This window comes from Aspergillus affinis (genome assembly GCF_023601865.1).
Source record: "Aspergillus affinis strain CMG 70 chromosome Unknown NODE_16_length_405296_cov_86_143545, whole genome shotgun sequence".
Taxonomy (NCBI): domain Eukaryota; kingdom Fungi; phylum Ascomycota; class Eurotiomycetes; order Eurotiales; family Aspergillaceae; genus Aspergillus; species Aspergillus affinis.
In genome coordinates this window covers 303,093-315,969 of record NW_026515797.1, presented here as the reverse complement: position 1 = coordinate 315,969, position 12,877 = coordinate 303,093, and the positions used below count along the sequence as shown (strand labels likewise).

General features: G+C 49.8%; 5 protein-coding genes across 5 annotated transcripts; 4 read left to right on the top strand and 1 right to left on the bottom strand.

Annotated features, from left to right (window-relative positions):
- Positions 1-258: 258 nt before the first annotated feature.
- Positions 259-1,288, top strand: KD926_003083 (phytanoyl-CoA dioxygenase family protein; the record flags this gene model as incomplete). Its single annotated transcript, XM_053097370.1, has 4 exons — positions 259-432; positions 503-677; positions 743-961; positions 1,029-1,288. The coding sequence occupies 4 exons, from the start codon at positions 259-261 to the stop codon at positions 1,286-1,288; spliced, it is 828 nt and encodes a 275-aa protein (XP_052958713.1).
- A 382-nt stretch (positions 1,289-1,670) lies between these two features.
- KD926_003082 (HD domain-containing protein) lies at positions 1,671-2,521 on the top strand (the record flags this gene model as incomplete). The annotated part of the gene is made up of 3 exons (XM_053097369.1): positions 1,671-1,809; positions 1,929-2,166; positions 2,263-2,521. 3 exons carry the CDS (start codon positions 1,671-1,673, stop codon positions 2,519-2,521), a joined length of 636 nt encoding a protein of 211 aa, XP_052958712.1.
- Positions 2,522-3,142: 621 nt separating this feature from the next.
- On the bottom strand, positions 3,143-5,179 carry cdcA (phosphoprotein phosphatase CDC14; the record flags this gene model as incomplete). Its single annotated transcript, XM_053097368.1, has 3 exons — positions 3,143-4,418; positions 4,473-5,007; positions 5,131-5,179. The coding sequence occupies 3 exons, from the start codon at positions 5,177-5,179 to the stop codon at positions 3,143-3,145; spliced, it is 1,860 nt and encodes a 619-aa protein (XP_052958711.1).
- A 2,723-nt stretch (positions 5,180-7,902) lies between these two features.
- KD926_003080 (CTAG/PCC1 family protein) lies at positions 7,903-9,542 on the top strand (the record flags this gene model as incomplete). The annotated part of the gene is made up of 6 exons (XM_053097367.1): positions 7,903-8,086; positions 8,153-8,296; positions 8,353-8,424; positions 8,471-8,521; positions 9,010-9,181; positions 9,236-9,542. 6 exons carry the CDS (start codon positions 7,903-7,905, stop codon positions 9,540-9,542), a joined length of 930 nt encoding a protein of 309 aa, XP_052958710.1.
- A 2,546-nt stretch (positions 9,543-12,088) lies between these two features.
- KD926_003079 (glutathione peroxidase) lies at positions 12,089-12,775 on the top strand (the record flags this gene model as incomplete). The annotated part of the gene is made up of 2 exons (XM_053097366.1): positions 12,089-12,131; positions 12,240-12,775. 2 exons carry the CDS (start codon positions 12,089-12,091, stop codon positions 12,773-12,775), a joined length of 579 nt encoding a protein of 192 aa, XP_052958709.1.
- Between the last annotated feature and the right edge of the window lie 102 nt (positions 12,776-12,877).

The following is a 12,877-nucleotide window of genomic DNA, read 5'->3' as shown; positions in this document are numbered from 1 at the left end:
GGGTATCTCGATCTCTCCTTATCTCCATCGCCCATCGTCTCCACTGCAATATGCCATTCCCCGCTTTGGGGTCGTATTTCACGAGCTCAAAGGGTCTCAGGAATTCCAGCGACCAGAATGCAGAGGTACAGCCGATGAAAGTTTATGCGCTCAGGGATTTATGAGCTCGAGTGTCCCATCACCATCAGGGATTGAAACATGTGCTCTACCACTTCCGTTCCTTGCATAGGCTATCAGCGAGCTTAACCCGGCAGAACCATGGAGAACAATCATTTCCCCCTGTCCGAGGACCAAGTGAAATTCTTCCAAGAGAAAGGATATCTTCTTATCCCAAGCTTCCTTAACAAGGTCGAGACGGAGCGTCTTCAACAATGGACTCAGGAAGTACACGATTTGCCCCGAACACCTGATGCATCGTACATGCCCTACGAGGTGAGAATCCTTGCCATGCGACCAATCAGTACCCCTAAGAACATATGTTATATACTAACAAGCAGGGCAGGAAGTGAATTCTCAAGGCCAGAGGGTCCTCTGTCGCACTGAGAACTACGCCAACAGCCATGCAGGCTTTGACAGCTTTCTCCGGGGTCAGCGAGTTCTGAGCGTACTGAAACAGCTCGCCGCAGAGGAGATGCTTCTCTTCAAGGAGAAGATCAATTACAAACTTGCGGGCAGCGGTACGTTTCTGCTTCCTCAGTAACTCTCATCCAATCAGTCCCCTAATACAATATCTACAAAATAGGGGGGTTCTCCCCACACATCGACGCCAACGCATACACCCACGTCAAAAACATCAAACACCTGACCGTTCTCGCGGCCGTCGATGAAATGAACTCGCAAAACGGCGGGCTCGACGTCGTCGACGGAAGCCATCTCATGTCCATTCCCCTGGGCAGTGACCGCTGCATCGATCCCTCGTGGGTCGACAGCCACAAGTGGAGTGCATGCGACTTGCAACCGGGTCAGTACCATATTGTTCCTGTCCCCTGTTTGGGAACAGCTCTAACAATCCTCTCGGGCATAATTAGGCGACATCCTAGTATTCGGGTCCTATATTGCGCATCGCAGCGGGGCCAATATCAGCTCGAAGGATCGGCGAGCCATCTATGCCACGTATAACTGTAAAGCCGAGGGGGATCTCCATGATCAATATTATGAAGATCGAAGAAAGCTCTGGCCTGCGACGCATATGCGAAAGGACGGGGAGGCGTATGAGGAGGGGAGATTGAGATACGGATATGGTTCTCCGATGCTTACCATTGGAGGGAAGGCGCAGGCAGCTGCGTAGATATTAACCAAATAATAATGTCATGCGAGTTGTAGAAAAGATGTGTAGACAACTTTTTTCATACGAGAGGGTATATGCATGGAGCATAGTTAACGATCTTTCCACCGGAGAAAGAAAAAATCAGTACCGTAAACCCACCCTAACCAAATAAGACCAAAAAAACCTCCAATCTTCTTCAAATGGTCAAATACCAAATAGATCTTCTCCGAACGAAAATTCCCCGGCACGTGCTATATCCTCCTCGTCTTCTTATAAAAAGACAGACAGACCCCTCCGCTCTCCATCGCCTTCGATTCCTCCTTCTTACTACTTACTACCCCATCCCAACCAACCAATCATCTATCTACACCCCCAATAGATCCTACAAAAAGATCCAACAACCATGGTATCCCAATCCCCGCAATCCAAAGCCTCAGATCTCATCCAATGCCTCGAACTCCACGGCCAAGGCGACTACATCGGCGAATCAATCAGTCAACTAGAGCACTGTCTCCAAGCGGCCCATCAGGCCCAGAAATCCGGTACGTGGCCTAGCATCTGTTTAACACATGAACCTACCTAGCTAGCCCCTAGGTCCCGATAAAATACGAAAGCAAGGACAGAAACGAACCACGCTAACTCAAAACCTCATATAAAAAAGGAGCACGACCCGATCTCATAATCGCAGCCCTACTCCACGACATCGGACAAATCATTCCTCTCGACGCACGGAAAGAAGCACGCATGAGTATCCAGAACAGCAGGGACAGGAACGGAACCAGCGGCAATGAAGATGTCGGCCGCGTGGCGCACGAATCGATCGGCGCGGAGTATCTACGTTCGCTAGGGTTTGGTCGGAATGTCTGTCGACTTGTGGAGAGTCATGTTGCGGCGAAGCGGTAGGTTTTTTTCTAATCCTCCATTCAGTTATGCGCATACATACCTAGATGGTTGAGGACTGGACTCTCTCTTTGATAACAAGACAATTGAAACAGGTTTTTGACGGCCGTGGACAAATCGTACCATGCATCTTTGTCGGATGCTTCGAAGAAGTCGCTGGAGTTTCAAGGGGGCCCATTTACCGGGGCTGAGTTGGCGGCTTTCGATCAGGACCCTCTTCGTGATGAGATGGTGGCGCTGCGGCGTTGGGATGATGCGGCCAAGGTTCCGGGCATCGAGGACTCTACGCCTCGAGCACGAGAATATTCGCTGTTGATAGTGGCCCATTTGGAAGAACAGGCTATGGCGAATTGAGATTGATTAGTAGTACCATGGGAGGAAAATCATAGCCAGCGAGTTGCTGCATCTGAGTAGAACTATAGTAGTTCAAACACCTACTACCAACATCTATTACAAGTCTCAAGCGGCTACAGAAGGGCAATTCTTGAATATCAACCAATTTGCCATGCAGGACGTAGATCGTATACGTACAAAGACACAATTTAATCAACAAAAAGCATCATCTCCTAGCCCTAAGATCTGGCATCTAGACAATCACAGACATCTTCTACCAGTCATAAAACCCCGATGCAGTCAATGTAACCTTCTAGGTCGTTCGATCATAAACAGTGTAACCGTACTCCAGAACACACACTCCCCAGCCCGTCGATTTTGAACCAGAAACCAGAAGAACACCCATAAAACAGAATTGAAGCGAAAAAGCAAAGGAAGCAGAAGCAAGAAGAGAACTCGCGCAAATGGGTAATCAAAGACAGTTGCAAAAAGGATGCGATACTATAGTTCAGCAACACGAAGGAAACAATAGACAAATTAATCAGGTAAAATGTAACACACGAAGGATATCTGTAGGAGGCTTAAAAGGTATCTTAAGAAGAGAAAGAGGTAGAAAAGGGGAAAGGAGCGGCAGAGTCCAGTCTAGGCGCTTGTTTTGACCCGCGTAGGACTGCCTGCGCTACCAATCCGACCACTAGCTTTCCGAACACCCCTGGACTCGCTTCGGCTTTCTGTTGTCACTCGACGAGGGCTTGTGCGAACTTTGGTCATGGAAATTGCGCTATGGCCAGTCTTGGTGCTCACGGGGGTCTTCGGCGCAGCGTGCGTGGCATCAGCCCAATTCTCCCTGTCCTCGTGAATATCGTCATTCAAGGTGTAGCTAGCAGTCAAAGTGGCCGAATAGCTGACCGAACGACTGCCCGGAGATGCCATGGGGGACTTGGATGAACGCTTCGCCAGCATACGAAGTTGAATCTCCTCGTCACTTTCACTGCTGTCGTTGCTGAGTCGGTGACTCTTGTGGCTGGAATTTTCACTGCGCTTATTCGACTCTTTTTCGGCAAGAAGAGTCCCAGATGGAGTACGCGCATAAGGGTGATGGCGGGAGTCCTTGCGGTAAGATTTGCGAGGTTGACCGGGAGTAGGTGCTGGAAGATTCTCTTCAGCCTGAGCACCGGCACCCTCGTTGTGATCGATCTCTCCAAGAGCGGCACGCTTCGAGTGACCATTGTTGGGCGGTGTGGCAACTGGGCCATTGTTGACGCGTTGCTTGGTTGACGGGCGACCCGGCGTAATCGGAGCCGCTTGCATTTGCATTTGAGCCAGTTTCTCCTTCATAGTATCCTCGAACCACCATTCACGGAACGAGCCCTGGTTCAAGTGCAGCCAGTGTTGCTGGGGGCCGACCACCATTCCCGGGCGCATAAATCGCATAAAGGCAATAATTTCGTTGGCAGTGAATCCATAGCGATAGATGAGATACGCCCCAATCAGGCACCCAGTTCGTCCCAGGCCAGCCTTGCAATGGACGGCAATTCCCCTGTTCTTCACTGTGATCATTTCATGCGCCATCTTGATGAATCTTCGCACCAAAGGCAAAGGCGGACACGTGCCGTCTTCAAAGATCATGTCGATATGGTTGATGCCCAGAGCGGTGAAGTATGAGGGACAGTACAGTTCCGAGTTCAATCGGACAACCAATCCCACGTTACGCGACGCAAAGTGGGCAAGGACATTCTTAAAGGGCGTGGGTAGTTTTGTGGCAAAAATTTCGGAAACCTTCGAGGGCAGCGCATCGTATTCAGGGGTGTTGGCAGGAATTGGCTCAACCGGTTCATGCTGGGGAGAGGCGAAAGCCAGGAAATGAGGCGTCAACCAGTTGAAATCGCCCATGTCTACCCGTTCGAACTTCTCATATCTAAACACGCCATTAGTCAGATGGTATCAACGATGTGCGACGATCATGACATACTCTTCGAGACTGAAGTCTCTCAGTCCACAGAGAGACTGCTCTTTGGCTTTCCAGACTCCGTACACGACATCCTGGATGTTCAGAATATAGTCTGCCTGGCTATAACCGGCATCCCGGAACGGCATGTAGGGGGGATCCGCCTGGGCGATAGGTGCCAGGGCCAGATGGGGGGGCCAGGACTGAATCAAAACCATATAGCAAGCGACCAGGCACGCGGCATTGGCCCGGCTTCGGGAGTCGGTCTTTGAGTAGAACACAACCGCACGGTCGCCATTTGCAGGATCACCGAGGATCTCATGGAACTGGACTGCAAACCGGTACAGATGTCCTATGTGCAGAGGACCAAAATCTGCATGGAAAGAGTTGTATAGAAGGACATCGTCAACGGTGAAGTACACGGGACTTCGCTTCTTGCTGCTGGGTGTACTCGGCTGAGCCCGTGAGCGCTTGCTGGGAGATTTTGGCTGCTCAAGCGGGTAGGGGAATGGAGTTCTCGAATCCGGTGGGTTATCGTAAGAGGCAAGGTATAAGCGGTCTGGTTCATTGGAAGGACAAGTTAGTCTTCATATTCATTCCGGGGCTGTCTGGCGCCAATGCTCGAGCCGCCGCCCAGAGCGGTCGTGAAACATCAAGCATCAAAATAAACAAGGCCACTAACCTTGAATGTATTCAATCACCTGGCCGTAGCCGCCAATGTTACCAGCCATCTTGATAGTAACGAAGTGTCACGGACAACAGTGGTAAATTGATGTTGGAATGGCAGCAAAACAAACAATTAGGAGGCGAAAGATGGCGGAAGCGTGTGTCGAGGAAGAATAACACCGTAGGTGAATGATGGCGGTTTCTTGCAGTCAGATAACACACTGGAAGTGAAAACAATAACAACAGATCGAAGCTAAACAAGCATAGTCCAGTCTGTTGAGATCAAAACAGACGAACTTGTTGCCGAGCCCGAAGTGCGGATGAGAGTAAGGATATGCGTTCGCAAAGGCAACGAAGACACAATTAAGTAGAGGAAGGAGGAGAGGAGGGGGAGCAGGGGAAAGATATACAAGATACTGGGTCGGCGGTGGTGAAGGAGGAGAGAGGAGGGGAAGAAAGAAAAAGATAGGCACGAGAGAAGACCTCGAGGCCGATGAGACCGTTTGGGGCAGCTGCGATGCACGCTAGCTGGCTGCTGTTATGTTGTGGTTGCCCCGTTGCGGTTTAGCGCGGGTCGTTGACAGGACAACCCCTGGCTGCCTCAGGTCCCCCAGGCACCAACCCGCCTGTGGACCAAAACATCGGCTGCTTGGGTCATCGCCCCCAAACAACACGCCCGGCAAACACTGCAAACCTCCGCCACGCCTGTGCCACCCGCTGGACCAGCCACAGTCACGAGGCATCTGTTGTTTTTCCCCCTCCTCCATACCAGCCAGACCAGGAACCCCGACTCATCCCCATCCCCATCTATGCTCAATCTCTCGAACAAATGCACTCAAGCTATATACTTACTACGATCAACTATTATCCAAAAGCAGACAGAACTGCGTTACTCAACACGACAGCTCAATGCTCTCTCTTTTCTCGCGGATGGCTCACAATCGCAGTAGCAATTGCTCTACTCCGTAAACACCAGACATCCAATACTAATGCTCCTCCTTGTGCGCAGCTTGACTGAAACGAAGAATGTCCGCCGGTGTGCGAATGACCAAGCATCATAACAACACAGTCACTGCGTATGTCTAGCCGCAAGGGACCAATCCGCAAAGGCACGAGATAAGAACGAGGGCACGCTATCATGGACCACCGGCCTCCTAGGGCTCCTTCAATGACGTCAAAACTGTCTATCCAGGATCGCACTCTAACAAGAAATTACATCACCCTGTATCTTCTCCGTACAGTACGGAGTATAGCCAACTCAAACTAACCCACGTGAGCATCTATGGCATCCTTCAGATCCCCCGTTCACGCGGGGCATTACTTCCGTTTTGCTATATCATTTAAATCCCAACGCTTTAGCTCCATTACTGAAAAATCGCTTGACAGCGCCGGGGAATCGAAGATATTCTCACCCGAGGATCAGCTTTCTTACTCAGATACTTTTCTGGATTTCCAAACGCACTGTCACTACGGAGTATAGCCGTTATTAAACCCCATCCTACTTGGCGAAACCCCATAACCACCTCCCTGCCCGAGTGCCCGTAATAGGCGCTTGCGCCCCAGAACTCCGAAATCACTTGTGTGGCCATCAGTGGGTTCAAAAGCGCAATTGTGCAGACAACCCGTTCTGTCTGCATGGCCATTCCAACTGGCCCTCCAGCTAAACCAATTTGTTTTCTCTTGAGGAGTGGCAGGTGGATCAGATCGGCAGGGATGGAGAGGTACCGGGATACTTGTGGTAAGAAGTATCCCTGATCTGCTTTCTGCCACGCAATAATCCAGACCCGGCCATCATAATTACACCAATTCCCTTTCTTTCAATTTAATTTTGTTCTGGTCCGATTCCACCTGCGCACTTTGCAGTGTTCCGGCAAGCGCGAGAGTACCAAGGTCCAGTGCTTCAAGCTATCGGTGTTGCCAACGAGGAGCAACCGACGATCGTCCAACTAGTTACCGACCATCCCCATTTAAAGTTTGGCTCAGGCTGCTCAGCACTCCAAATGACGTTTGGATTCTGATCAGATCATCGGACTGAAAGACGAGTTGAATGGGTCTTGAACCCACCATCCATCATGGTGGAGGGGAGCGTTCCTGAGTTCCACACGGGCTGTTTCAAGTTTCAACGCTCGACTGGCCTTATGGTGATTGTCGCAGTGTGGGGCTTGTATTCGAACACTCTCAAAGCACTGTCCCAAGAAAGGTACAGAGAGCACTGGTCAAATACGAAATGGTGCCGATATCAAATGACAGGCTAAGGTGCGCTCATATCATTCAGCGAATATGCATGCAGTGACATGCTCTCCCAAGCGTGAAGAGACCGCACTGTGCTATTTATTGGAAGCCATGCCCTTCATCGAAAGCTTCCTTTCCTTAAGCTTGGTCCCTTTCCCGGGGTCTCGTGGAACTCGGCTCCCGCGAGTTTATCGATGGTCCAATAATCTTGTGTTCATGAGCAATGGCGGTGCGAAGGAAGCAACGGTGTCTTTGTCGATCCCTATATTTTCGGCGGCCGGGGAAAAGAGAGCAGGCAATGGTTGTTTCCAGGATCTCTCCGTCCATTGCCCCTGATCTACATCTATGCAATTCAAAGGAAGTCTGCGTTCGCTACCTTCTGCTCTGTATTTAACAGCAATGCATCCTGGCTTTGGTCAAGTTTCTGTTTTCTCTCATCAGTCAATTCCATTCTTTTCAGTCATTCTTTCCCTACATCAAACACCCATATATTCATTCTTTTCTAACTAAACGCTTGTCAATCTTTCATCTTATATACCTATAGAATCACAACACAATGAAGCTCACTGGAATCGTTGCCTCCCTCGCTATTGCGGGTACTACATCCGCTGCCGCCATCCCCTCTGACCCCATCAACGGCATTGTTACCAGACTCGACGGCACCCTGGGCAGCCTCGAGTCTGTCCTAGGCAATCTCCTCGGTGGCGCTCCTACCGAGAACTTGGTCGAAATCAAGAGTGGTGAGCCTGCTATCCATGCATAGATCTCATTCCATTGACCACAAACTAATGGACCCAACCTGTCAGAGCTTCAAAATGTTAAGGTTCAGTTGAGCCAGTGTTCCAGCTCCCACAGCCAGCGCAATCTCGAGAGCACCGTCGAGACTGCCGCGGAGCCTGTGACCAACAAGGCCGGCGAGGCAGCTGAAACCGTGAAGGGCGCTGCCGACTGTACGTTTCGATCACATTCTGATAGGAAGTGTAGCATAACTAACCCAGCTTGATAGCTGCCGGTGTCAAGCGCCAGACCGACCAGCTCGAGACTCTCTCTAGGGGACTCCTGCAGAAAATCCAGGACGGTAGGCAGACAGTGTTGTCTTAGTGCTCTTAGACTAACATTTACAGGCGATCTTGATGCTGCTGGACTTCAGAATGTCCTTAGTCTGGTTCAATCGAGTAAGTCATCTTTGGACATATTGAGGACGTACAGAGCTAATGAGATCTCAGACAACATCCCCGCTGTCGGTTCTCTCCTGGGAATCTTGCTGTAAATTGCTGGAGGTCACGTCCGAGTCTTCTTTCAACATCAACATGTCCTTCCCACAGGCTATTGAGGGATCTATTAGGTTCTGAAGGCTTTTTATTACTTGTATAAGGTACTTATCACTCAAACAATCTCATTGAATATGTTTATTAGTATGTCTGTGTATTCGTGGCAGTTACTAGGGTCCCGCCAACAAAATACACAACACTATTGTGTCCTACAACATGAACATCAATATTTCTAGATTCGCTAATAAATTAATAAAGCATATATCTAAAATAATTAACCATGAAAGTAGAGACACCAAGAATCCAACACGAACAAATTCATCAACCGTCATAACTTCATAGTTAGTTAACTAACTATTACAAAAAAAAGCTGACTCATCACCAGTAGTTAGTTAACTACCCCCACCAAAGAATTCCCCGCGATGCGCAGAACAAAAAGTTAATCAACCCCAAGAAACAAACCCCTCAACTACCACCACTCATCCCTCTCCTTCTCCCGCTCAGTCTCCTTGGTCTAAAAAAAAAAGAAACGAAAATGTCCGACACCGAATTCCCCTACAGCCTGTAAGTTCTCACCACGCATACATAAAATCAACCCCACTAACCCACCTCCACCAGAACAATCTCCCTCCCCCTCCCAACGACACGCCTTGCTTCGTCGGCTCTGCGCACCCTAGAAGTTGACACCGAGCTTTCGCCCTTCGTGCGCCGCGACCTGGCCATCACATCTCCTTCGCCAAAGTCTGAATCCAAACTGGACCCCGAAGCCCCCGCGGTCCTGGAGACGACGTACCACGCGACTACGAACCGGATGCTGCGGGTGGCGGTGAACGGGTTCATGGAGAGTTTGGGTGTCATATTGGGTGTAATGGAAGAGTTAGATGTGGATGTTCTGGAAGCCGAGGAGGGCGAGGAGAAGAAATGAGGGATGAGGTCTTGTCGGCAATTGCCTTTGAAAAGTCTAAAAGGGAGGAAATAATTCGGGATACGGATACTCCCCAAGACAGAGGGGAAGGGGATGAATGATTTACGGCACCTACCTACCGATTCTAGGTACTACTCCTTGGTTACAAGCATATCAACAGACACGGACTGTGTCTCGGACGCATCGCACCACAACACAAGGGGTTGGTTGCTTGGTTGCTATACTGGATATTGATTGATCGGTTGTCTGAATCCGCATAGACGGGTACTTCAAAGTGACACCGATGGTCTGAAGAAGGGCGATACTGCGTCCGGGGAGGAAAGGTGACGCTGCGCATAGGGCATTAGGATCAAGTTCTGGTGCTGGGGTGATCGGGTCTGGTCGAGGCAGGCTATATGTGCTAAAGTGAATGAGGCTATCTTCCACCACTGTCGAGAGATAGACTTAAAGATACTTCATAGATTAGAAAGATAATACACGACTAATGATTTATACTAGGAATGAATGTCTTGTGGATTTAATAGAATCCGTTGCTGCGTCTGGGTATATGGGGATATAACTGAACTCGAGGGAGAAGAGAAGCACAAAAGGGAGCATGCAGCTATTTAGATGAGATTGTCAATGGAAAAGTGGGGGAAAAAAGAAAAAAAAAAAGATCATCAGATCAGCTAACTAACTTCTAACTAATCACGCAGGTTCTTTCTGCCTGTCCAACGAGCAGAAAAAAGAAAAGCAAAAAGAACAGCCCAACGCGGGGCTCGAACCCGCAGCCTTGTGATTAAGAGTCACACGCTCTACCGATTGAGCTAGCCAGGCGCTGTTGTTGAAACCGCTTTTAAAATAGTGTTATATAACTGTAAATAATATATCATAACTTCATATATCGTTCATTGGCCTTCGTGATTTGCTGCAATAAAGGTAAGACAAGGCGAGTGGGCATAGCTTCAAGAGCTAGCAGAGTCAAAGTGGTACTAAGCTTTGCCAAGCCATTACGATGGCTCTGAGATCTTGCACCAAGAGGGCAGCCTAATATCTCGTTTTCAGGGAGGGCAAGCTCTTCATGTTCCTATAGGTAAGTGGAGGTAAATAAATGCCTTCTATCATTGACTCGGGTCACAATCTCAAATAACATAACCACCACACGCTGGAATCCTGTGTCCACGGAAGTGCAGTGCATACTGTATACTTATTAACCTTTCATCAGGGAAGCGAATAAGGAATTATAAGAAGGCCTCAACACTCGTCTTCAAAGATGTTGTCGATATTTATCCCGACAGTCCACTATAAGCCCCCGCCCCCCCCTCCCAACCTGGTATTGCATAGGGGAATCCAGGTGAGTGCACATTATCTGCTCATGACAAAGACGGCTCTCTTGCCATGGCCTGAGGTGTAAGGGCCAAGGGAATGGCCAAGTTTCCCTCGAATAGGACGATGCGCGACAAACGTACAGGGGGGTTCGGAATTTCTACTGAACACCCATTGAGGTCATCCGGGAGAAGAATGGGGTGGATAAAAAAGTACATAGTGGCAAGAAGCGGCAATGCTCTGCAGTGTAGTGATAGGGGGAGTAGAATAGATGATGGACAAGACAAACATTTCAATATTATGTATATTCAAACTTCCTGGACCGTATAATGGCCATACCCTTCACCACGATCCAGGTCGCTGTGGAATAAGAAAAATGACCATAGATCAGAGGATACTACTGATACTGACTCAGTAATTTCGTTAAAGAGCCGCTTTCTGATCGTCTTCAGTCGCATGAGACCATGGGTACACATCTTCTCTCCACTAAATTGTACTCTCAATCCAAAGCTCCGACGGCCAACCTCACCGGAAGGGCAACATTCCGGGTCTCGGGGAGTTCTAAATGATTCGTGCTAAACATCGATCGATTTACCAAATCCACCTGGGTTCTAGAAACGTTAGATCGGAGACTGAGCCACACTCGGAGCCTGCAGACGAAGAAGAACGGACCCGGCTTGGCTGCGACTGGAACCAGTCAGCGAGCGATCTAGACAAGCCCTGCTGCATAAGCAACCAGCCCGAGCGTTGGTCTCCAATATAGTTGTCCTGCCAAAAATGCAGATAATCCTCTGCGGTGTACCCGTCCAGGCTCGTCGTATTACCAAGCACAAGTGGGGACGACACAAAGTATTTGGAATTCTGCTGGAGAATGCTCATAATTTATACGGCAGGATGACTATGCCCATGTACTGCTGACAAACCCTGCATAAAGCCACAACGGGCGGACCTGCTGGCCTGCCGAATCAGGCAATCTCCCCGCACCTGATGATGACATCGCCGGCCGCCTTCGTCCCGCCATTCATTCCTTCGTCGCTTGTTCATAAATCCTGCCATCGAACCTTTGCCTCGGTCCGCTCTTCCTGCTCATCAGACCGAGTAGTATGCTTATATTGCCCTCGATCGCCTCCCGCAGACTTGCTTCATCTCTGTTCACTACCATCTCGCAGAAGAATTCCGTGCTCCGTGCTGCAACTACCATCTCGCCCATCTTCGTGAGATCCATCCATACCACCCAAACCATGTCTTCCGCAACTAGCTTTTACGATTTCGAGCCGGTGGATAGTGCGTCTTCTCTCCCATCATATCCCCTTCGCTTTCCCATTTCCACCCTAGAAAAACCCAAGGGGCAAAAGAAACACACTCTCTAACCATATGATCCACCCAAAACAGAGAAGGGAAGCCCCTACCCCCTCACCAGCCTCAAAGGCAAAGTCGTGCTCGTCGTGAACACAGCCTCCAAATGCGGCTTCACGCCCCAATTCCAAGGCCTCGAGACCCTCTACCAGAACCTCAAGGGCAAATACCCCGACGACTTCCTCATCATCGGCTTCCCCTGCAACCAGTTCGGCAGCCAAGACCCCGGCTCCAACGACGACATCCAGTCCTTCTGCCAGCTCAACTACGGCGTCACCTTCCCCGTGCTGGGCAAGTTGGACGTTAACGGCGATCAGGCGGCCCCCGTGTGGACCTGGATGAAGGAGCAGCAGCCCGGCGTGCTGGGGCTGAAGCGCGTCAAGTGGAACTTCGAGAAGTTTCTCATCTCGGCTGACGGGAAGGTGGTGGGGCGGTGGGCGAGTCTCACCAAGCCTGAGTCCTTGGAGGATACTATTGTGAAGGAGATCGAGAAGGGGAAGAAGGAGGGTACTTTGGCGTCGGTGGCTGCGGGTGCGGGTGGTGAAACGGGTGAGCAGGCGAAGCTGTCCTAGATTTTGTTTTCTGTGGAGTGAGGGATACGTGTGTTTTGTTGTTTCCAAGTTGCAAATATTCTTACGTTTTGTCTGCAATTATGTATAATATGTGAGTGACTG